This window comes from Centroberyx affinis, unplaced genomic scaffold (assembly GCF_046629955.1).
Source record: "Centroberyx affinis isolate AG114_WGS23_722 - 3 ecotype Tasmania unplaced genomic scaffold, CSIRO-AGI_Caff_v1 ptg001190l_1, whole genome shotgun sequence".
In the NCBI taxonomy this organism is placed as follows: domain Eukaryota; kingdom Metazoa; phylum Chordata; class Actinopteri; order Beryciformes; family Berycidae; genus Centroberyx; species Centroberyx affinis.
Window position 1 is genome coordinate 110,436 of NW_027279714.1, and position 25,428 is coordinate 135,863.

Consider the following 25,428-nt stretch of genomic DNA (forward strand, 5'->3'; position numbering starts at 1 on the left):
CGTTACATAACATTTTGTAAGGTCGGTATCCACGCTCGTATCCTAGCGCCGACATTTCTGACAGCACCTGAAGGCAGCATAACCGCTCTTGTGCTACTGTCTCAGTTTGTCTGTCGGTACAATCTGTATCGTAGCTAGTCACATGTGAGGCTGAAGTCCATCTCTCTGGTCCGGTGCCGCTTCACCATGGAGCCGAAACACAGAGACGGCAGGAATAATCCGCTGACAACAGCCAGTCTTCTGTCAAGGGTCTTTCTGTGGTAAGTGAACACCTGGAGGCACAGTAAGGGCACTGAGGGGTTGAAGGAGCGGCGAGGTAATTGGCGGCGGGTACAAAATGATCCAGACAGTGATGTTCTGGTGTAATGGCTCTAATGTAAAGATATTAACCTTCCTGCATTAAATGGGTCTGCAGTGCATCACCTAAAATGCCAATACTCTGGTTCAAACCCAGAAGAATCAAGTTCATCCTAACTTTCCTAACTTCCTAACTTCTAGGAAATGTAGCAGGAAAGATGTTGGAAAGTTGCCTCATAGTTAAAGGGGCGTTTCAGCCTACACTGTTTTGTCTTTTGGTGCAGTTGATTCTGTTTTGATTACAATTCCTAAAAAAAAAAGCCATATTAGGTATTCCAGTTAGGCTACATAAAACAGCTAGTAAACTGCATCATATTTTCCTATACCTATAGGCTTGCCATATTATTTTTTAGGTGGGATCCACAGAAATACTGAGCTTTTCGCATCTTCCACCACCCACTGCAACTCCAATGCAGGTCTGTTTAGCCTACTTCATTATTCATAAGCATTACAAAGAATGTAAACAAACTTTGTTTGTTTGTTTTGAAACTCGCGCACGCACACACAACAAAACTTCTAGTGTGAGGGTTTTAAATCAATACGCGTGCTGGCTTATTATTAAGCATAGTTAAATAATATAGACTCAAAAGGAATTCCTCCTAGTTGTATAAAATCAAAAGGGACATTCTAAAAGGCGTAATGTGAAAACGGCTTAACGAGGCAAAAATTTTTTTTTAACGTTGATGAAACTTTTCCATTTTTCCCCAGGTATACAGCAACTTAAGAACTAGTAGCCTAATGGTGAAAAGAAACTTAACGTTAACTTAACTTAATTTAACACCTTACCTTTGGGCCATTAAGCCACATTAAGCTGCCATATTTAATGGTTTTCAGGCAATTTACCAAATTATAATTTAATTACAAGTATTTCTGTTTTTTACCCAGTGTTTTCCTTTTGATGGTAGTGAATAATTAGGATAAGAATTCCCCCTTATTTAGTTCAGATTTTTCTTCATCAGTTTTAGGTAAATAAACCACATTAAGCCACATTCAGCTCATTCATTTCCATTCATTTTCAACTGGGGATCTTGTCATATTTTTTTGACCATGTCATTTATTTACCTTTACCTTTACATTTTCACCACAGTATTTCCTTTTATCCCCTTGATGCCTGAATTAAAGATTATTTTTTAATTTTAGGTCATTTTTGCCTAAATTCAGATTTTGATGATTTTTAAAAAAAAAATGTTTCCCTATTTTTTCTAGACATTCTTTTTGAGTGCTAGTGAAGTGTTATGGTCTGTAATTCATAGTTAAAGTTTTTAATCTTAATATTAGCTCATTATGCCACTTTTTGGCAATTTTTTCACTATATGTAAATATTCTATATCTTTTCATCATTGCTAGTCCTTATGTTGCTGTATACTTGGGAAAAAAATCTTTTTTTTCATCAACGTTAAATATTTTTTTGCCTCATTAAGCTGTTTTCACATTAAGCCTTTTAGAATGTCCCAATCAAATAAAATATGAGTGCAAAGGTTAAACATGAAAACAAGTCAAAATTGTTAAAATACAAAAAATATAAAAATTAGAAATATGAGAAAAATGGATTTATCAGTGGGCCATTACCAACAGCTGACAGAGGAATCAATAAGTTTAGCAGGCTACTTGGATTGAATACATGGCTGTCCAAAACCTGCAATTTAAAAGGACTGAACTTCATTGATAACTTTAACCTGTTCTGGGGGAGTAGAGACCTTTTCAGAGCAGAAGGCCGCCATCTAAACGGGTCCGGAGTGAAACTACTAACGGACAATCTCCTCTACTCCCTTCATCACCCATCTGCCCTGCTCCCGGATGCACTCAACTCTGACACTCTAAAATTAGCCCAAAAAACCATCAAGCTTGGCTTACTTAATGTTAGGTCTCTGGCTAACAAGTCTTTTTTTTTTATGCTTTATTTGAGAGATATAGTGAGAGAGAGACAGGAAGGTATGGGAGAGAGAGCAAGGGGAGGACATGCAGCAAAGGACCACGGGTCGGTTCGAACCCGGGTCGCTGCGGGAAGGCCTGAGCCAAACGGTACGCACCCTACTCGGTGAGCCACCAGGGCGCCCCAACAAGTCTCTTTTGATCAGTGACCTAATTAATACTTATAAAGTTGATTTTATGTTTTTAACTGAAGTCTTAACTGCTCAGACAAAAATGGCAGAATGGCTATTCTTATTGAATCTGCACCCCCCCAATTTTTTTTATGTTTTTAGAGCTGACAGTAGAGGGGGAGGTGTTGCAGCTCTTTTCTCTGATGTGTTTCAGTGCAAACAGGTGTCATTTGGGGATTTTACATCTTTTGAATACCTTGCTTTTACTTTGAAATGTACTCTTCAAGTTTTATTTCTCATTGTATATAGACTACCTAAAAAGTCCAACAATTTCTTTGACGAATTTGGTGAACTACTGTCCAAAATCTCCACAGATTTTGATTGTCTGGCTATATTGGGTGACTTCAGTATTCACGTTGATAATCCAAATGATAACCATGCTAGAGAGCTGACTAGCATGCTAGAGGCTTTTGGTCTGTCTCAGCATGTGTCAGGGCCCACCCACAATTGGGGGCATACCTTGGACTTGATTATCACTAGGGGTCTCAATATAACTAAAACTGCTACTATTGATGTTGCCATATCTGATCATTTCTGTGTTTTCTTTGATGTGTCCATAAATCTGGAACTACAAGCTAGGCCAAAAATTGTTAAAAAATGCTACATCAATGATAATACTGCGGCAGCAGAGCTGCCCGGCCCCTAAATATACTAAACCCAGTTATGCTTCACTTACCTTTATATCTCACTCTTTATGCCAAGCTCTCTTGTCCTCTTCTTCATCACTCTGTTCTTCTCTTTCTGGGTTCACGGTCATCTCCTGAATTCCTTCGGTGATTTGTTTGTCATCTTGAGTAGAGGTGTCGTCCTCCTGTTTGTCTCGCTGCTCCCTCCTCTTCTTGTCATGCAAAGCTGCCAACCTCAACTTATCTCGAGACAAAGCCCTGAGACTTTTCCTCTTTAAAGGGTTTTTCTTAATCACTGAAGTGGTAATGACATCAACCTTTTGGGCATTTGTAACACTGTTACAAGCTACCAGTGATAACATCAGACAGTACGTTTTAGGCATTTTTACTCTCACTGCAACTTACAGTTAGTGCAAATCCACCCTAAAACACTCTGTGGGGGAAAAAAACAGCTATTGGCGATGTACAGTATGTTGCATTTCCGAGCTCATTTTTTTGTTTGGTGGAGTATTTTTCCTATTGCCATGCATAACTGGCCAAACATAGAAGATGTGACGTCACATCAAGATATTTTCAGCGCAGCTACAATGGAGTTTAATAACAAAAAAAGTGTCGACCATCTAAAACATCAACAGTAGGCCTATAAACAACAGGTTCAACGACGTTCAACAATCATACAGGGAGAAATCCATTGTAGAAGAGGCAGAGAGACCAATTTCTCCAAGGTTTAGGATGGGTAGGAAGGGTATTTATAATGAAGAATTTCTCCTAGACCTAGGCTATATTGGTTGTCAGCTGATAGGGCATCCATAGACCATCTCAGTGTCACACTCTATTATTAGGTGCCTGAGAGGAGCCCCTATATAAGAGCCAGGCTCTGTGTGTATTGCTTTTTGCAATGTGAAGTCCTTAGGGGAGTAATGGTATGCAGTGTTTAAACAAGCCCTACATGAGGGAAATCCAGTGTGCGCTCGTACACCAGGCAGTACGGTAGAAGTCAAACAGCATCAACCGGCTAGAGGCTGCTGCGCTGTACATCCACATACCAGGCATGAAATAAATATTTTGTTCAGCAGCTCCTCTTGGTCCCAACAACACTGTGCTGCTGCAGCACTGTGGTGTTGACAGGTGGAGTTTTTAAAATCAACGCAGTTTGCCTTTGAGAACAAACTGCTCCCCCTTATTTTAAGGACAGCAACTGTTGTCCTTAAAATAAACTTGATTGAACTGATAGACTACAGTTCAATCAGGTCTATCAGGTCAACAAACTGTTAAAGGGGAACAGTTTGTTGACCTGATAGACCTGATTGAACTGTAGTCTATCAGTTCAATCAGGTCTATTGAACTGATAGACTACAGTAAGCTTGTTGTTTAGATTTGTGCATCTTCACTATCAACTTCATTTGTGTGTCAAATATTTACATGTATCAACATTCTGTGGAATATCCATGAGGCAGACAGTTGAAATAATGCTGTGTGCAAAATTTGGTGGAGACTGAGTTATTTTTGCACAATCCTATGGGCCTAACACACTTTGTGTTGTCAGAGACTGGCTCATGTGTGTGACAAAAGATGGGAGACCACGCAGAACTTTAATGCCAAAAGGATTATATATTTATAACTAAGGATAATAAATTATATCAAATGAGGAAATGGGATGTGGTAACCAGTATAATCAGTGGTGCATTGATGTGGTGCATGGCTGAGTGAAAAGTAAAGTGGATACCTGTTGAGAGGGAGAGAGACAGTGTTAGTGACAGCCAGCTTTATGCCCTAGAGCTGAGACCTGCACAGGTGTACTCCATGAGCACTGATGACTCCCTGCCAGCCCTCTGCAACAGAGCCAGACAGTTAAGGAGAGCAAAGCAGGCAGGTCGTCACAGTGTCCCATGCCAAACATTTATGTGAAGTATTTAAAACAGAATATGATGCCACTTGCTCTTTGATTGGATCAATTTTGTGGGAGAAATAGAGAAAAAGAGGTTTTTTGTGTAAAATTCAAAAACTATCAAGGCAGAATGAAACCAGTAAACGTGGATTCATGTTGAGTGAAGGAATCTGAGGGGGAAACATGATTGTATGCTGTATGGTTCAGCAGTTATTGGATAAAATGTAAAGTTGCTTGTTATAGTACCACTATCTGGCTGGTAAGTGTCATTTTTTGGCTGAGTAGTGACAGAGTTTTGAAACCTATCACCCAAATTTGCTGTGGGACTTACTGTCTCTGAGCTTCAGATCGATTTAAGGCAGAAAAAGGAGGGTGAAAACTACAAAAACAGTAGGCTCCCAGCAACTGCATCGCTTGTTCCCATAATAACAAGAAAGTTGATAGCAAGAGTGCAAGCCAGGGTCTTTCCAGGTGGTGTTTGTCCCACAGGATCAAGAGTTGATAGCCAGGAGTGACACTACAGGCGTTATCAGCTCTTATAACCACCATGCTGCTGATGTAAGTCTATCTGACACAAATCCTCCCTTCTTTCCCACTGCTTTATTCACCGTCCACGGCAGCTGGTTGACGCCCTTACTGCGCATCGGACACAGACGGCGGCTGGAGGAAGATGACATGTACAGAGTTCTTCCGGAGGATCGCTCTGAGAGGCTGGGAGAGGAGCTGCAGAGGTACGTCCAGCCCGCGGACCAACATCTCCTGCACCTCCAGCCCTGTGCTGCGTTAGGTCGCCTCCATCAGTCTAATATCACATCTGTTATTGTACAAATTGAGCCACAAAGCTAGTTTTCAAATACTTAGTTCACTGCTGAACTGCTAGTAAACACCATAACTTGGCTTCAGGTTGAAATAAAATCACAGCAGGCCCTTGAGTTATATGGGGTGAATGGCAATTCACTGTCAATCCAGGTGTAATAAAATGTATGGAGATCATTAAAATCACTGGACATCCATTGGTAATACTAACACCTCATTCTTTCTTATTACAAAGGAACATTACTAAAGGAGTTAAAGTTTAAAATCTAGTATGAGTATGCAGTTGCATGTTCTTGCAGGTTTTGGGACCATGAAGTTAGAAAGGCTGCCAAGGATCTTCGCAAGCCAAAACTCACCAAAGCTCTCCTGCGATGCTATGGGAAATCCTACGCAGTGCTGGGCGTGTTCACATTTTTGATGGTAGGTGGCGGCTATTTTAAATTTCCTTTTTGATTTTGTCAGAATTATTCATAGTGTTGACATGGAAAATAGTAGGTTGGTTTAACAAAAATGTATTGATCAGTTTCCCCACCAAAAATGATTTGGTGATGTTCTTATTGTTATACAGTTTATTGTGCTTAAGATTGATCCAAATTTCAAGTTGCATAATTTCAATCATATACATTTCGCATACATGATGTAAAATGATTTAAAGTGTGTGGATTACACCGTTAGATAGATATTGTAATTTCTTTGACCGATTCCAGTGCCTTTATTCAGTGTTTCTGGAACTACTCATATTTGTTATTGAGTCATAACAGTATTTCAGGGAGAACTCATTCATTTTACAGGACATCGACAAAAAAAAAAATCACAAACTTTTTGAATTTCATGCTGCTGCAGTATCTCAAGGTGTGCTTTCTGTCGTTGTCTTTATCATAAAGGAGGCGATTAAAGTGATCCAGCCACTTCTATTGGGGAAACTAATCCAGTATTTTGAGAATTACGACCCGGAGGACATGAGGAGTCTTTACGGGGCCTATGGTTACGCTGCTGGGATTTCTCTCTCCACGCTCGGGTTGACTCTCCTCCAACATCTCTACTACTACTACGTCCAGTGGACAGGCATGAAGATCAGGGTGGCCATGTGCCACATGATCTACAGGAAGGTCAGTGAAGACACAAAACCAGCTGACATCTCAGAGTGAAGAGTTTTGGGCTGGGGAAATGCTCACCTGAAATGGATTTGTGTCGGACGCACATGCAAGAACCAGACGTTGTAACTCCAATTTTGGTGATTTTCATGCTTTTGCTCCTCTGTGGGTCGGTAAAGTTCTACAACCACTGGGTCTATGAAACCCTTTCAAAGCCCACTGGATAAACAGAAAAATGCCTGGTCGTCAAGCTGAGAACAAGGCTGTTTTCCTTAGTTCTTCAAAAGTTGACATTTTGGAGATGCTAGGTTGTCACCTGCAAATCTGACATTCAAACCAATGAATTTCTACTGGTATTTTGTATTCTGGTAGACTATATGATGCACAATAATGCACGTCAATCATTCCACAAACTAGACACTTCTACTAAGGTTCACCAGACTATTTTATTGAAATTTCTCTCATCAGGCGCTTGGTCTTAGCAGTGAAGCCATGGGAAGAACGACCACCGGGCAAATTGTGAACCTCCTTTCAAATGATGTCAACCGCTTCGATGAGGTAAAGTCACTCAGGCATGCTCAGGCATGCTCAGGCAACACAAGACTGGAAGACCACAAAAAAACTGACACAGTTCAGTCAATTCCTTTACCTTACCTTTTTGAGAATGCCTTGGTTATGCAGATTTTGGTCTTTCCTGTACTCAAACCTTGAAACTAGGCTTCAAAATTGTATTTTTTGCCATTATTTATTGAATACAAGTTTCAACCTGCATAACCTGCAACACAAGGCATGATCAGTTTTTTCAGCTTTGTCATCAAATTGGTCGTTGAAAGGAGTCTTTGGTGCACATGCTGTGAAATATCAAAGACGTTAAAAAAAAATGGGAGGGAAATTGAAATGGAGAGCGGATAAAACTGGTCCAGTATTGTTTTTTGTGCATGTCTGAGCTCATGATTAACCAATGTCTCTGCAGGTTACAATCAATCTGCACTACCTGTGGGTGGGACCTCTGCAGGCTGTCGTGATTATTTTCTTCCTCTGGTACGAGATCGGCCCCTCCTGTCTGGCTGGTGTGACCGTCATTGTCCTCATGCTGCCTCTGCAGACCTGGTTTGGGAAGCTGTTTGGGATCTTCAGGTGAGGGACGAGGAAACTGAAGAAGTCAGAGATTGTCTCTGACTTCCAACCATGCACTCACACTGCTGGAGGGGTTTTAGATAAAAGCAACCACCGGAGCATGTAATTGTCTTAGGGCCATTTTCCCTCATTAGGTGACAGATTTGATTTACAGTCAACATGTGATCCTGGGAACTGATCAGTCCAGCAGGTGCTGAAAGTAATTACTTAAAGTCACATTATCTTTTTAGTTGAATTCCACTTTAACTTAGAATCAGATGGAGAAAAACACTTGCTGTAGAAAGTTCCAGTGGAGAAACATGGCTTGTATGTTAGAGGAAGATTAGAGGAAAGTGTGTGTGTGTGGGATGTTGGGGTGGGGGAGGGGTCATGGAGGGGGGCATGTGGTGTTTTCACCCAGCTACCTAGATATTTCCATGTTCTTTCCAACAAATCTTCTGCCTCTCACTTTGCCTCTCCATCCACTGGTCTTGCTTAGCTTGTGAAACTGCTTTAGCACATCTTGTCTTAGCTGTTTTAGCTCCACTGCTATTTTCATGTTGCTGCTTTGTACCATGAAGATTTGCTTGTGCCTTGACCAAAACCTCCATAACCCTGTTGCACTTGTCATACAGTATCCCTGTGTCTTAAGTCCCAGTTGTGCACAGGTCATACTTCCGTGTTTGTAGACTGTTAAAATCAACTCCAGTCTTACTTTTGTGTATTTAAGTTCCTATTTTAAGGTAGATTGCTAATAATTATTAGTTATTAATAACCTTTGTGATGGGTACCTTATACACTGTCAGTCAATCATCAATCCAAACTGTAGACACCACAACTTTAGCTTGCCTGGTAACATTCAACTCATTATGAACTCAAAACCTCTTCCGCATCCCCATCCGGTCTTAACCCCCGAATCTGCTCTTTGTCTATTAATCAAAATTTGCTGTCAAAATTAACACCGGTCTGTTCGAGGCTTCAGAGTTTCGATATGCTCATTTACTGTTTAGTCTTGGAATGACTTACTCTTGTTTTGGTATGCAAAAAATGTCCATCTTAACTAGTCATTTAGATGTATATTCTCTCTTAAAAATCTTTCTTTAAACAAGTGAAACATTCTGCCAATCGGTGAGATTTTTCAGGAATATTGATAACCAAGGCTCTCTGACCAACAAATTAAAACAAAGCATCTTGAAATGAGGCAGAATAAGTCACATCACTCCGCTAGTTTACAAAATTAATTCAAAATGACAAAGAAATACAAGAAAATGCTTGAAAGAAGCTGATATGCATTGGAAATTAGTGAAATTATCTTGTCCCATTGTCAGATTTTAAGCAGTTGAGTCATTAGTTTGCAGTTGGGAGTCCGAGTGACAATAACATGATCTGTGAACAGCAGTTAAATGAGCTTCATTGTTGCTTTTTCTTATAGGAGTAAAACAGCCGTCCTCACTGACAGCAGAATCCGCACTATGAACGAAGTTGTGTCTGGCATCAGGATCATCAAGATGTACGCCTGGGAGAAACTGTTCTCAGCTCTGGTTACTGAAGTCAGAAGGTGATGATGTAAACAATGTCTTCTGTCATTATTTAGGCAGGGATGAAGCAGAGATTGTTATGAGGAACAGAAGTGAAGTGGTGTTAAGCTTTTAGGGCATTTTCATTCGTAGTGAGATCTAACAGAAACATCTAATGAAGAGGTAATAGATCAGGATGAATAATAACGCTTCTATGTTATTTGCTTTTTTGGATTTGGTCATTCCTGAAATTAAGAGACCTATTCCCTAATTTCTATCTTCTTTTTTTCTACATTATTTATTTTTTATTTACTACTTCTTTTAAAATGTTGTGTTTATGTCGAATGTGGAACCACCAAGTCAAACTCTTTGTATGTTCAAACTTACTTGGTCAATAAAACCAATACAGTTGCTCATCATAAGACTAACAGGAAAAAAAAAATCTTGCCAAATTGAAGGGAAATGTCTACTATTGCAGAGTGAAAACCTAAAATTCAATGTTGGTGGAACTCCAGGCTCTTTATTCCCTGTGTCGTGTCTCCTGCTCCCAGGGAAGAGATCAGTCAGATCATGAAGAGCTCCTACCTGCGAGGCCTCAACATGGCCTCCTTCTTCGCCAGCAGCAAGGTCATCGTCTTCGTCACCTTTACCACCTACGCTCTGTTGGGCAACGCCATCACTGCCAGTCGAGTGTTTGTCACGGTGTCCCTCTACGGAACAGTTAAGCTCACCGTCACCCTCTTCTTCCCGCTGGCCGTCGAGAAACTGTCGGAGACGGTAGTGAGCGTCCGCAGGATCAAGGTAATTCTGTTTTGTGCTATAAAGTACGACATCTGCTCCTGAATTCACATATCAGCTTGCAGGAGAGGAAAAGTTAATTTTAATGACCCGTTTCAAACATGTGTTTCAACTTCGCTGAAATAGCAAATCCAGATATAATTTATGACACAGACTTGCTGAAGCATTTCTTCTTGTTTCAGTTGTTCCACTCCCGTAACGTAATCAATGTTTTTTCTCCATTTTCTATCATACAGTATGGCTTTTGATTATCAGGTTCAATGTGTAGAGTCATGTAAGCAGTTCAGTCTGTATTAACCCCCTCCCAGAATTTCCTTCTGCTGGACGAGATTGACAGACGAAACTTCGGACTGCCCCAGGAGGAGAAGAAGGAAAACTCCATTGAAGTCCATAATTTGACCTGCTACTGGGATAAGGTGAATATCCTATCCAGAAATATAGTATACTGACATATATTTAAAAAAAAAATAAAAATACCACACATATGTCCATATATGTATGTTCAAATATATTCACAAAACATACTGGAGTATTTGACTTTGGTCATTTTTAACTATTTTTGACATGCAGATATAAATATATCAATTTGAAGCTTGTCTTCAGAAGTCCAGCTGCAAACTCGGTGTCACCTAACACACACACCTGAAAGTATTCTACACAAGTGAAAAATATTTTTAAGTTCTAACAAATGCGAAATCTGCTCTGGAATAGTAAAGTGCTACACGTTTTTGTATATGTGCTGTCCGTCCTCCTCTGCAGAGTCTGGACGCTCCGTCTCTGCAGAACGTCTCTCTCACTGTGAAGTCGCATCAACTTCTGGCTGTAATCGGACCAGTGGGGGCTGGAAAGGTCAGAGAGCCTGTGTAAACTAGCTTAGCTGTCGGCTTATAGGTGAATGGTCTGAGCTATGACAGTCAGCAAAGTGAGAGGCCACCAACTCCACATCCTGCTGTAAAAGTACACAGTTTATATAAAGTCTAAATGCTAACAAAGGAAAAAGTGTTGGACCAGCTCACATGCCCCTTACATCCATGTTCCCCTAGTCGTCCCTGCTGAGCTCCATCCTGGGAGAGCTGCCTCACAACAAGGGGGTGCTGAAGGTCAAAGGTCAGCTGACCTACGCCTCCCAGCAGCCCTGGGTTTTCCCTGGAACCATCCGCAGCAACATCCTGTTTGGCAAAGAGCTGAACCCCCAGAAGTACGAGAAGGTGCTCAGGGCCTGCGCCCTCAAGAGGGTGAGAGGCAACACAAAGACAGGACAGTTTCTTCCATAGTCCATAACCCCCAAGGCTGAAATTTGCCAGTGGGAGCCGTATTTTTCATATTTGTGCGACAGTCAAAACCATAGCCACAGAGATTTCTAATATACTAATTAAAAACACACAAAAAAAAATACAACTGGCATATGAATATGTATGTTTCATATAAATATAATTACACACTACTTTATATAATTACATATGTAAATGCACACTGCATTGTGGGATGCACCAGCAGGACTGAGTGACATCATTCCAGGATTATGATATTATTACATTTGATACCTATACATGTGTTCTCTTGGAGCATATGACATAGACACCCGATGTCAAATAATATCACAGATGCCAGTGTTAACAAACATTTTTGAGACTAGAAGTGGCTGAAATTATTGTGAATTCAGCAAGCTTCCACTGTCTGTGTGCAGGACCTGGAGCTGCTCCCAGACGGAGACCTGACGCTGATCGGGGACAGAGGAGCCACACTCAGCGGGGGGCAGAAAGCTCGTGTCAACCTGGCCAGGTAAGAAGTACTAGAGATAAGCAGTTTAACAACCACAAAGGGCTTTTGCTTTGCTGTGATTTCACAACAGCATGTCTATTGTTAAGCCTAAATGCAAATGATGCACAGCATGATGTGTGTGTGTGTGTGTGTGTTGTCAGAGCTGTGTACCAGGACGCCGACATCTACCTCCTGGACGACCCTTTAAGTGCTGTGGATGCTGAGGTTGGGAGACACCTCTTTGAACAGTGAGTGACTAAAGGTTACAGAATGAGCCTCAGGCGGCCTGCAAGGAAAGTCAAAACTCGTGTGCCTCGAAAACAGAAACTCAACTGAATATATTTAAGCCCAAGGGAGTTTTCATAGAGGGGAAATGTGCAGCAGTGTTTTATGTAGATTTTCTGCACAGCTTCAGAAAAGAGAGGAGAGGAAATTATAATAGGAAAGCAAATAAAAGAGTTGAACCATTAATTTTTTATTTCCGTCTATGTGTTTGTACCCAGGTGTATCTGCGGCCTGCTGAAGAACAAGCCTCGCATCCTGGTCACCCACCAGCTGCAGTACCTGAAGGCAGCCGACCAGATTCTGGTCCTGAAGGAGGTTGGTGCCCCTACAGAGTGACACATTCCACACATGCAAATCATTTTTACCTTGTATCACGCTCTGCATTCTGCCTTTTGGTGTGCCTTGGTGTTCATTTTTTTTTAATTGTACAAATGCTTTAAACTGGAATAAGAGTTAGTGGTATGTACGTCTTTGGTTTTCCATGTTATTGCTATTTAAAGTGATGAAGAAATGGCAAGACACGCAATGCCAGCAAGATTAAGATATTTATTGTAAACGATATAAACTAAATAAAACAAAAGATGCACGTGGCAGGGAAGTCAGTGGAATCAGTAATGTAGGTGAGTGCATGTGTGAAGGGTATGGTGTTGTAAGTGTAAAAGCAAAAGAACAGGCCAAAGCAAGACAAAACCAAACAAGCTGGATGCAGAGAGGGAGAGCAAGTGAGGCCAGAGCATCCGGTTTATAAGCCCTTGGGAAGCACCGGGCCCAGGTGTTTCCAATATAGCCAATGCAGGGTATGTCACATTATACACACCAACACACACGTTGTTATTTAAAGGTGCTGCATGTAGCATTTTTACATGTCAATATATCATCCTCAAACTAACTGATACCTTGGTTTAATTAATGTAAATGAATGAAGCCATGGTTGAGATGATTGGTAGCCTTTATCTTGTGTCAGTAGCGTTGTTAGTGCTTGTGTTTCTCAAAGTTAAGACCACATTTCCCATGTTGCTTCCTGTCGCAAAGAGGATGTTTCTACTTGCCTCCCTGGTGTTTTTACTTTCACTTTACTGAAGAGCATAAACATGTTTGAAGTGATTTTTCCATCGGCCTTGCCACCATTTGTTCCGCCATGTGTCACTGCAACAGACTCTGAAAGCTTTAGTTCTGTTTGTGCTGGGAGAACAGCGCCCTCTTCCTGTTTTGTGCGGTAAAGCAATACAGCAGATTTCCTGCAAAATCCATCACAGCGACACACAATGCAGTGCAGAGCGTGCAGTGTAGAGTCCGGTAGAGGCTGCCAGTCTTCTCGGTGATGATGTTGTTTATTAAAAGTATTTATACTAATGTCTCATGTGGTACTGATTTCTTGATAAATGCTACACATAGCACCTTTCAAAAAGGAGAGAAGGCAGTTCACACTTTATCCCCTCTATCCTTTTTCTTCTGTCTGTGTGTGTGTGTGTGTGTTAGGGCCACATCATGTCGCAGGGCAGCCACAGCGAGCTGCAGCGCTCTGGCCTCGACTTTGTGTCCTTGCTGAAGAGCGACGAGGAGCAGGAGCGACGGCCTCCGGCGGGCGAGCCGGACAAACTGTCAGTGCAGAGCCAGAAGACGAGCCGCTCCTGCAGCTCAGTCCAGTCTCACTGCAGCTTCCTGCCGCCGGAGAACAGCGGGGCCGACCAGCCTCCTGTGAGTGCAGTTTGGAAGATATAGAAGGCGGATTATGTATATGTAACATTTGATAGCACAATTATATTTACAGTACATGCATTTTGTTGATTAGTTTATTACGTTTAAATGGGTTCCTACACATTTTCCATTTTAGAATTCTTTTTCATACGTTTTGACATTGCAGATTTATCACCTGTTGTTTTACGTCTTTGCCTATATGGAGTGACGTAGTGGCAAATAAAAAGTTGAGCAAACTGACCTCTAGTCAAGGCGAACAACCACCAGGATAAACAAAATTCAGTCATATTTTCAGAATAGTATTAAGCTATGCTTTCCCCTCACATAAAGAGCCTATCCTCATATAACTCACTTAATCCGTTTGATGCTTCTTACTCGAATTAATACTATTTAATCTTTGATTAATTTAACCTGCACTACATCCCTGAATATAAGTTAATACTATTTCTAATATTCAGTAAAGAATTGAGTAAACAGTCTCTTTCTGGTAATTTGCAGCATAGTGATGAATTTCCAGACTTTGTCCAAACTTTGTCAGGATTTTTATGTTTTTCCATACTTATAAAGACCAAAGTACTTTTCTGTACTTTTCTATTCTTTTTATTCTAAGTAGTTTAAAGCTTATTCAATCATATACCACAGTTTAAATTTTCGCATGTATTTCTTAACTTGAATAGACCTCTATGTCTAGGTTCATTCAATACAGAGCTGATATTTAAATTATATGACTGTTTTCTTTTGAGACCATGAAGTTTTCATTTTCATGATACTGATCTGTAATTACTTTTCCCAGCAGGAGGAAACTGTTCACACCGTGGCAGAGGAGACTCGCTTTGAAGGAAATATTAGCAGTCACATTTATCTCAAGTACTTCACTGCAGGCTGTAACCTGCTGGTCTTACTGGTCATAATCCTTCTCAGTGTTGCAGCTGAGGTGAGCCATTGCCTACCAGCCCTTTTGTATTATACTGTAGTAATGCCTTGATTATAAGGATGTGGAAGATGATATTACTTCAACAAGAAAAAATATAAAAGTGCAATTTCTGTCTCCTGTTTTCTATTTCTGATGTAAAGCAACAGAAATGTCCACAAAACATTTATTTAACTCTCTTTCCATTCAAAGGCTGCATATATTCTGCAGGACTGGTGGCTGGTATACTGGTGAGCATTTCATCTATGTTTTAATGTAAATGTTACTGTTTTTCTAAATTAAATTTTTGTCTTTAACCGTGTACTTGATCTGATATGTATTTATCTTGTCAATTGACAGGGCGAGACAGCAGCTTTTCAACAGCACTGTTAATGATGTTAGCATTAAAAATGGCCTTAATACTACTCACTCATATGAAGAGTTGAATCTCTCTTTTAACCTTGGCATATATGCAGGTAAGCCTTCCATTTTTATGTTTTTCAGCACAAATATTACATTTTTATTTGCATTGAGCAACAACTTTATTCTTGTTGACACTGATATCTCTACATTTATTTGAGGTTATAGATTACAAGGATCCTGCTGACAGTTGGCTTTGTGTTTTCAGGTTTGACAGCAGCGGCTGTGATCTTTGGCTATGCCAGGAGTTTAGTGATATTTGCTGGCCTGGTGAGATCAGCTCAGACGCTCCATAACAGCATGTTCAGTGCTGTCCTCCGCACCCCAGTGCGCTTCTTTGACATCAACCCAATTGGTGAGCCATCAACAGAGTGGGAGTTTGGACACTGTGTTCAGGTCCAGTGCTCCTGTCTCCAGCACTTACTTCCCACTTTGTATGTCCCACAGCTCGTGCTTTAGGTCTTTACTTGTATTCATTCTGAGCTTCGGCTCTGGGCCGACTCGGCCCTGCTGGTCTAGTATCTGCCTGACTGTCTTTGCTCTTTCCTGTGGTGCAGGTCGAATTCTGAACAGATTCTCCAAAGACATCGGCCAACTGGACTCCTTGTTACCCATGACCTTTGTGGACTTCTACCAAGTGAGAGATTATTCTAATTAGATTAAGACTATATTTAAATGAGATTGCATTGATTTTTATTTACTTGTTCTGTGATTGACAAGTTCTTATTTATTTTGCTCGCCGTTCTCACTATTCCTCAGTGTGTGATGACGGTATTTTCTATTCAGTTGATGTTGCAGAACGTCGGTGTGGTAGCTGTGGCGGCGTCAGTCATCCCTCTCATCCTCGTCCCGGTCATCCCGCTGCTCTTAATCTTCATGTACCTGCGGCGTTTCTACCTGCAGACGTCACGAGACGTCAAACGCCTCGAGTCTACAAGTAGGTTTACAGATTCTTGCCAACATTGAGTTGTGTGTAAATATTGAAGGCAAGGTGGAACTGAACAGATGAATGATACTGATAAATGGCTGGCTAAAGATGGAGGCTTTTCAACATGTTTCACCCTCCTGTGTCCTCTCCCCTGTGTCCTCTCTCCTGCAGCTCGAAGTCCAGTCTTCTCCCACCTGTCTTCGTCTCTTCAGGGCCTGTGGACGATCCGAGCCTTCAGAGCAGAGGAACGCTTCCAGAAAACCTTCGACGCCCATCAGGACCTGCACTCAGGTTCTCCTTTGCTGTACTGTTTTTACGGTTACCTTCCAAAAAGTGAGATTAGACTGAAATTGCCTGAAAAATCTAATTATTCAAAAGGTTGTTTCTCAAATACTGTAAGTGTAGAGCGGGTATCTATTTTTTGGTTTTTTTTACATATTCTCTTGTAGTCTTCTATGGCCACTAGTTTGGGGTTCAGTGCCTTGCTCAAGGACATGTTGATGGTAGTTGTTGAGGGAGGGGAAATCATTTATTTTTCTCTTTCCTCACCTAGGTTTTCCACTCTATTAAGTAAGCTTGTTATTGCATTGGTGTCTTCTCCTTCTCTTGCTCTCTCTCATGCTCCTTTTTTTCTTCTGTCTCAGAGGCTTGGTTTTTGTTCCTGATGACTTCTCGCTGGTTTGCGCTCCGCCTGGACAGCATCTGCTCCGTATTTATCACCTTCACGACATTCGGCTGTCTGTTGTTCAGAGATGGTGAGGAAGGATACATAGATCATAGATCTTACCTAACTCAGGCGGCACTTTCAGCTCTGCGCGCACACAGAAAGGCCTTTTATCCATTCTACAAGCCTTACATGTTTGCCTTTTCATGCACACCCTAACCAACCCCGACCACACAAACATCCTACAGTTGCTTCACATTGTGTGTGTGTGTGTGTGTAGGGCTGGAGGCTGGAGAGGTGGGCCTGGTACTGACCTATGCTGTGACACTGATAGGAAACTTCCAGTGGACTGTCAGGCAAAGTGCCGAGGTGGAGAACATGGTAAGCACCGACTGATCAACCGCACTGCTCAACTAAACTGGTTGCTGCACTTTAAAGTAACAACAACCTCAGAGGGTCATATAATGCCTTTATTGGCAATGTATATGTGATTAATTATTTGTTTAATAATTTCCTGCATTCCCTTACTGTTTTTAATGTTTTTTTTATTTGCTTTTATCACATTATGAGATATTTGCTAAATATTTTCAAATAAAACTAACTAAATATTACAAGGTATTCCCAGTGAAGAAGAGGGCGGCAAATTTAAGACCTAATCGTCTACAATCAAGCTTTAATTTCCATTAGTCCATACCCGGGGATGCGCGCGCCACAACTCCGCGCAGACTTGCCAAAAATGCGCATAAACAGCGTAATTTGGGAAAATGGAAAAATCAGCTTCGTTAGTCCCTGCCTATGCCAATGCTCAATGCCCATGTGGAGTTTCAGATTGATTGGCCAACCCATTGAGGATGGATGCAGACAGACGGACAGACAGACAGACAGAAGGACAGAGTTTTCCTCATTTTATAGTAGGATTTAATTTTACAGACTACAGCCTCTAGTTCACAGTGATGGATTACCTTTAACAACCAAACTAGAAGTCTCAGGAGTTTTTATATGTTGTTTGGAACTTAATGGGAGTGAATCAGACTGAATGAGAGCAAAACTGATTTAAAAATATCTTGAATCGTGGCACATGCATGTAAAAACTGTCACAATTAACATTGAGGAGATGAAAAATGTAAAAAATGAAATGAAATCACACTCAAAACTATAACTCCTTTAACTATAAATCAGATAGGTGACTGAACAGCAGCCAACAGAACAGAGTTTACTCTGCAGTAGAGACACAGTGTACACAGAGCTTGTCTGTTGACTTTGGCCTGATTATGTTCTCTGTGGTTACAAAGATCTGGATTAACGCTTCATGATGCCTCGTAAACGCCCCCCCCTGCTTCTGATTTAGTGAAAGAACTACACTGTGAATGGTGGAAATCTCATCTAAAAAGATCTTGGTGTTCTTTTGTGGAGAGCCAAGTGGTGCGGAGAGAGAGAGAGATGACAGGAACGGGAAACGATAGAGTGTATCATTCATGATACAATCCACTCTCATTCTGTGGCTCAAACCACACAGTATTGCTTGCACTGGCACCCATGCTGTTCTGTGACAGGCTCTTAACAGTAGGAGGAGAGCGCCACCTGCTGCCTGCCAGTCCCACCTCCACCTGTCAGAATGGCAGTTTTGCATGCCTCATATAGGAGCTGCCTCATCTGTTACAGCTCAGGACAGACTATTTCATCACAGTGAGACGTAACCTGTGTGTTTCTGGAACATGCAGCCTTGTCAGTGTTGAGTGTAAGAGCCGGCTCTGTGTGCACGTTCATTCGTTTGATTGTTCCTTCGTTTGTGTAACACTTTGGACTGCGCACTGCTTAGGGGAATTATGGTATTTTCATTATGAAAATAGATAGATTGTTTAGATTGTTTACCAAGGCCGGTGGAATTTGTTTTCAGTACAGTGTATTTAACTCTGCAGCACAGTACATACATGGACAACAACAGCAGACACTCGACATATTATCGTGAAACAATACAGCAATAGCAGAAACATATTACACACAGCCACATACATTAGGTGAATGGTATGCATGCCAGTAGTGTGTGAGGAGGGGACTAAAGGGAGGAGTTCAGAGTTCTGATAGCTATGGGAAAAAAGCTGTTTGTGAAGAGTTTAGTCGTAGTGGACAATGACCTGTAGCGCCTCCCTGAGGGAAGGAGCTGAAAGAGGTGATGAGCAGGATGTGAGATGATCTTCTCTGCTCGCTTTACAGTCCGGTGAGTATGTAGAGATTCAACTGAGGGGAGTGGGTTGCCTATGATTTTGGATGCCTTGTTAACAATCCGCTGTAGTTTTTTCCGTGTTTGACTGTCTGTGCTGCCGTACCATACTGTAATAGAAGATGTGATGATAGATTCAATGATGGCTGAATAGAACAGAACGAGAAGTTGATGCTTGATCCGGTATTTCTTAAGCTGCCTAAGGAAGTAAAGTCGTTGTTGAGCTTTTGCAGTGATGTGTTCAGTGTTAGTTTTCCACTTCAGGTTATTGCTGATGTATGTTCCGAGGAATTTAAAAGAGTCAGTGGTGGTGATGGGGTTTCCTTTTATGTGTATGGGTATTTTGGGATTCGGCATGTGTCGGAAGTCGATGATGAGTTCCTGGGTTTTGGCTGTATTAAGCAGGAAGTCATTGTTTGCGCACCAAGTGACAGCTTGGTCCACCTCAATGCGGTACTGAGTTTCATCATCATTGGAGATGAGGCCTACAATGGTTGTGTCGTCTGCATATTTTATTATTTTCACAGGATTGTCCATAGATGTAAAGTGGGTGGTGTAAAGTGAGAAGAGCCAGGGGGAGAGAACACAGCCCTGAGGAGCTCCTGTGCTGAGGGTAAGAGGGTGTGAGGTTGGGTTATTAACCTTCACCCTCTGTGGCCTGCTCCACAGGAAGCTCCGAATCCAGTGGCATATGGCTGGGTCAATGTTCATGTCCAAGAGTATGGTAAAGAGTTTGAGTGGGTTGATGGAGTTAAAGGCGGAGCTAAAGTCTATGAACAGGATGCGTGTGTAGGTGTTTGGTGATTCCAGATGTTGCAGGGCATGGTGGAGCACTATGCTGACTGCATCCTCAACAGACCGGTTGGCTTGATAGGCAAATTGATATGGGTCCATCAGTGGGGAAGTGCAGGATTTCAAGTATGACAGGATGATGCTCTCAAATGCTTTCATGGCCACAGATGTTAGGGCAACTGGTCTGAAGTCATTGAGGCAGGTGATCTTTGAGGACTTTGGCACAGGAATTATGGTAGAGAGTTTGAAGCACTGTGGAACTGTACATTGGCTTAGAGAGGTGTTAAATATGGTGGAAAATACTGGGGCCAATTTAGCTGCACAGTGTCTCAGCAAAGTAGGACTGATCCCGTCTGGCCCTGCTGCTTTCCTGATGTTCAGCTTCTTGAATGTAGCTCTCACCTCATCCTCCTGGATGCAGAAGGGTGGCATTGGAGTGGGAGTAGGGGGGGTGGCTGGTGGAATAGGTTTTTCAAACCTTGCATTTAATTTATCTGGGAGGTTAGGGTCATTATCTGGAGGGGAGCAGGGGCGTTTTTTGTAATCTGTCATGTCCTTAAGATTTTTCCATATTGATCTGGAGTTACTGGATGAGAATTGTTGTTCCAATGTTGTTGCATAGCTGGTCTTTGCTTTCCTTATTGCAGCACACAACTTATATTTGGCTGCTCTGTATTGATCCCTGTCTCCATTTTTGTACGCCCAGTTCGCAAATACCATTTTATCATTTTGAAATGTCAGGAGGGCTCTCTAAAGACGCTGCTTGGGGTGATTTCCTTATTAATTTTGAGTGTGTTTGCATGGTACACATGGTTTGACTTGTCAAGGTGCCAGCAGAATAGACAGAGTCAAAGTTAATCACTAGAGGTAGGTGAGCTGTAGTAGATGAAACAGTTTTTATACATTAAATGTCACATCCTGTCTCTTCAGATGACGTCAGTGGAGAGAGTGGTGGAGTACACAGAGTTGGAGAGTGAAGCACCCTGGGAAACCCAGAAGCGTCCTCCTCCTGAATGGCCCAGCCAAGGCCTGGTGACCTTTGACCGGGTCAACTTCTCCTACAGTGCCGATGGGCCGCCGGTCTTGAAAGACATCAACGCCTCCTTCCGACCCAGCGAGAAGGTGCGACATCTTGGTTTGCAGAGAGACAAGATCTGTTATTTGAAAGCACAATGCTGGATCACCTGTAATCCATACTGAGGTGATGGGACATAAGCAGACTGTTTCTCTGTGTTTCTCGTTTGTCAGGTTGGCATTGTGGGCAGGACGGGTGCTGGGAAAAGCTCCCTGGTCTCTGCTCTCTTCCGCCTGGCAGAGCCACAGGGAAAGATCTACATCGACGGTGTTTTGACCTCAGAGATCGGCCTCCATGACCTGCGGCAGAAGATGTCCATCATTCCTCAGGTACTGATGAGGTGATCTCCAATCATGACACATTACTGACCACAGAAGATCAGTGGTGCTTTGGTTTCTAGAAATGTTGTTCTGAAGTATGGAGATAGGCCTCCAATGCAAAGTTTTTTAATTATTGGAAATGTCATATAAATTAAGGGGGCAATTGTCTGCTTCCTGTTGCCCACTTCAGTGTTCTGTTTCTTCAGTACCTACATGATAAGTGAATTAGCAGTTTATTCCAGAGAGCAATAAACAATGATATACATTTTCTCACTTAGCAATTAACACTAGCTATTTTATCATTGCTAGATTTTTATTTTTTTTTAATATTGTGACTATGTATAATTAGCAGGCTGTTATTCATGGTCATTGGCCCATAATGTGAATTGCCTTGCATACTATTGCACTTTTAATGAGTAATTACACATCTTATCTATTTAAAATGAACAACCAGATATCAAGTGCACAGATACACAGAGAGGCGGGGCTAAAAAGGAGAAATGTGCCAGCTGGCTACAGTCTTGTAGATTTCCATCCAAACCACATATTTGTCATGGTGTTTGACTAGACACACAAAGTCTCAAAGAATGAATAACTATAGACTACTAGCACCACTATCCAGTTAGCTGGAAACTGGAAGCAAACAGATCTCTATTACGAGGAAGTTGTTCTGCTGCAGCTCTGGTTAACAGTCTATTACAGATGATTCTTGTTATTTTCTTGTCATGGCTGTGACAAACTACATACATACTGGACAGTTTCCCATCATAAATGGGGTCATCTCACTTTCAACTCAGTTCAACCAGTCAAGATGTAAAGTAAAAAATCTGTTAATTTGTTAAGGTGATAACATTCACCCCAACCTGAACTCTCTCCTCTGTTCCCAGGACCCGGTGCTGTTTACCGGCACCATGAGGAAGAACTTGGACCCTTTCGACCAACACACTGATGAAAACCTGTGGAACGCTCTGCAAGAGGCCAGTAACTAGCCCACATCCATACAGCACACACACATTACAAAGTGGACGCTCTCTGTGAGGCTGCTTAGAAGCACAGTGCACACATCCACTCACCAGGACTTCTAGATTAATGTTATGTGTCTTTCTTCCCCCGGTGCAGGTGCAGCTGAAGTCTGTGGTGGAGGAGCTGCCTGGTAAGATGGAGACGGTTCTGGCCGAGTCGGGCTCCAACCTCAGCGTGGGCCAGAGGCAGCTGGTGTGTCTGGCCAGAGCCATCCTGAGGAAGAACCGCATCCTCATCGTTGATGAGGCCACGGCCAACGTGGACCCCAGGTACTGCAGAGACAAACCAGCCGTATGCCTCTTCCTGGCTGCAGTTGTGATTGTGCCAGGAAGAAGGGAATTAGTCCTGGAGTCCAACATCTGTCTGTGGCATAGTTAAGGGATGTAATCCAGTAGTTTTTTTTAATCAACTCACATTTATTTCTAGTGGGAGATTACTGTTTTTTCTGTATTTTTCCTGCTTCAGTTTTGTTCCTGAATACATCTCAGACAACCTTTCATATTTGTGTGTTCTGTCCAATGTTGCGGCTCCTGTAGGACAGATGAGCTGATCCAGAAAACCATACGAGACAAGTTCAGAGAATGCACTGTGCTGACTATCGCTCACCGCCTCAACACCATCATAGACAGCGACCGCATCTTGGTGAGTCCTCTCCTCTGTCTCCTAGATGAAACAGACCCAAAGCCTTATGGACATGTGACACCCAGCCATGCTTGAGGCACACCACACACGTAACAGCTTCTCAAAAAGAAACGCCAACGCCGGTCACGAGGCGGACAATTCACCTCTGTGCACACATGATTTCTCGCTTCTTATAGAAAATAAACATAGTTGGCAATTAAAGTGATTGTGGTTCTTTATCCTGCGTTCAGGTGCTGGACAGCGGGACCATCCAGGAGTTGGACCGTCCCTACACGCTGCTCCAAAACAAAGAGAGCGCCCTCTTCAAGATGGTGCAGCAGACGGGCCAGGCCGAGGCAGCAGCCCTCCTGCGGTCAGCCACACAGGTGAGCCGTTACTCCAGAGTGCAAAGGGTCAAAGCAACGAGTTTGACAAATAGAGATTCTGGATCCTGCCCCCTATCAGTCTAACATGAAAATGAATAGGGGTGTATTGACTATTTTTGTATTATGTAATTCTTTATTTGTTGAAGTGGATTCTGATGGGTTTTGAAACCAAAATGGAAAAGTAAACAAAATAAAATGCTAGCCATACTTAGCTTAGCATTCCAGCATTTTGTGGATTTGTGAAACAAGGATAACGCAACTTCCACACCATGGTTATCAAAATATTTTTTTAAAAAGTGAGTGACATGTTAAATTGTGTAACAAACTTTGTCATATGTCATTTCTACTTCTATTATTTCCCCCTTTTTAAGAACAGAACAACTGTCAAACGGGGATTTCACACAATATATACATATATAAAAGAGAAGTGCTAGGCCATAGGTTAAGGAGTAATTGTTCTACTGTTATTTGGAATTGCTGTGTGTTATGTATTTGTACTGAAAAACCTGTCAGGCTGAACTGAGCAAATGATTGTTGACATTTTGACAGGCATACACAGGAAACACAGCAGTCTGAACATCTCAAACCACCTTGGGCCGGCGGAGTGGGTTTGTCAAAGGGCTGTTTGCTTGTCATTTAGACTGCTGTGGATCCACATGTAAGTAATATACAGTATCTGTGAAAGTCTTAGAGTATTGCCTTAAAATACCCCCTGCATTGCCTTCTTGAAGGACTGGGAGTAATCTGTCCAGTGACAGAACAGGCAGACAGTTGAAGCATTTCACAACTTCTTTCCACTGGTCAGTGAAACTCGGGTTCAAGAGGAACGTGTGTATACTTTGTGTGTGGAGTCAGGCTAACAGACTAAAACCTATGTTTAGAACTGAGTCTTGTTAGCCTGTCAGTGTGCAATACAAGCTTAGATGAAAGCAAGATTGTAAAAGAAAGGCAGTCAGTCGCAATCCAGAACTTGTTGCAGACAGTTTAGACGCTTTGTGGATCTGCACTGGTGAATAGATGCGTATTGATTTATGCTTACATGGGATCAGCAGTCAGCCCAACTAGAATAATGAAATGAGTTTGTTAAGCCTGATGTGAAGCAGAGAGAGTCAAAACACAGATCATTTTAATGTGGAAGGTTTACCTCAATACAGACTTCTTACGCACAGAATTACAAAATTAACTAAAAGCTCTGACAGCCGACTAGTGAATTTGTTACTGGAAGCATCATTTCAGGGAGAGGGAGAAGTGGATGTTGCAAGGTAGAAAAAGTTTGTACTCAAAAATCAATAACTCTTGGCATATTGATATTAGGAGAGGGGTCAAAACATCCATGACGGCCGTACGTTATCACAGATTAATGCCACTGTAGATCAATAAAAAGAAATAGAAGAGACAGCCCAAATTGCTGTATCTGTTTCTATAAAGCGAACACTGCTCATAGGGATTATTGTGTATAAATCATACACTTGAATGGAATTATTTTAATTTTCAGTCCTGAAGCTGCACAGGTGCTTAACTCTCTTGGGGGAGTGGGATTTCTCTCATGCACCCCATTCAAACAAAATCTTGCTCTTGAATTCAAAGAAATCAGATGTTAAAATGTTCAATGTGAAATCACTTTATGGTGCTGGTGTGAATCACCGATCAATACCAAAGATACACCTGAGGAATACAGATGCACACAGTTGCATTGATTGATTTCAGCTGTGAAACGTAGCCTCAAGTGGTACCAGTCACTACTGTACTCATTTCAAGACAATACATTTTAAAGTTCTGTGAATCTGATACTTATTGATTTTATCCAATTATAAATATGAGTTTTATCTGTAAAAACTAATGCACGCAAAATATGCTGCTTTTTCTTTTAATCTAATACCTGTGTCAATAAGCATCATTTGTTTGTTGTTTCTGTCCAGTGTCCTCACTTTTTCTTGATAAAGTTTTCTGTCATTTTTCACCGTCTGATTTCTGTTATTTTGTGTATCATGTGGTCCTTAAATGTTGAAT

General features: G+C 41.7%; 1 protein-coding gene across 1 annotated transcript; it reads left to right on the plus strand.

Annotated features, from left to right (window-relative positions):
• The first annotated feature begins 122 nt into the window (after positions 1-122).
• LOC139648298 (ATP-binding cassette sub-family C member 4-like) lies at positions 123-25,295 on the plus strand. The gene is made up of 31 exons (XM_071524373.1): positions 123-260; positions 5,594-5,704; positions 6,089-6,209; positions 6,674-6,898; positions 7,352-7,441; positions 7,857-8,020; positions 9,432-9,557; positions 10,068-10,317; positions 10,623-10,730; positions 11,074-11,163; positions 11,358-11,549; positions 12,002-12,096; positions 12,237-12,323; positions 12,579-12,675; positions 13,840-14,058; positions 14,855-14,992; positions 15,182-15,219; positions 15,329-15,444; positions 15,597-15,743; positions 15,946-16,025; positions 16,175-16,325; positions 16,488-16,607; positions 16,961-17,071; positions 17,261-17,361; positions 20,924-21,115; positions 21,242-21,397; positions 22,276-22,365; positions 22,508-22,680; positions 22,948-23,053; positions 23,284-23,418; positions 23,968-25,295. The coding sequence occupies exons 1-31, from the start codon at positions 187-189 to the stop codon at positions 23,992-23,994; spliced, it is 3,930 nt and encodes a 1,309-aa protein (XP_071380474.1). The 5' UTR covers positions 123-186; the 3' UTR covers positions 23,995-25,295.
• Positions 25,296-25,428: the final 133 nt, after the last annotated feature.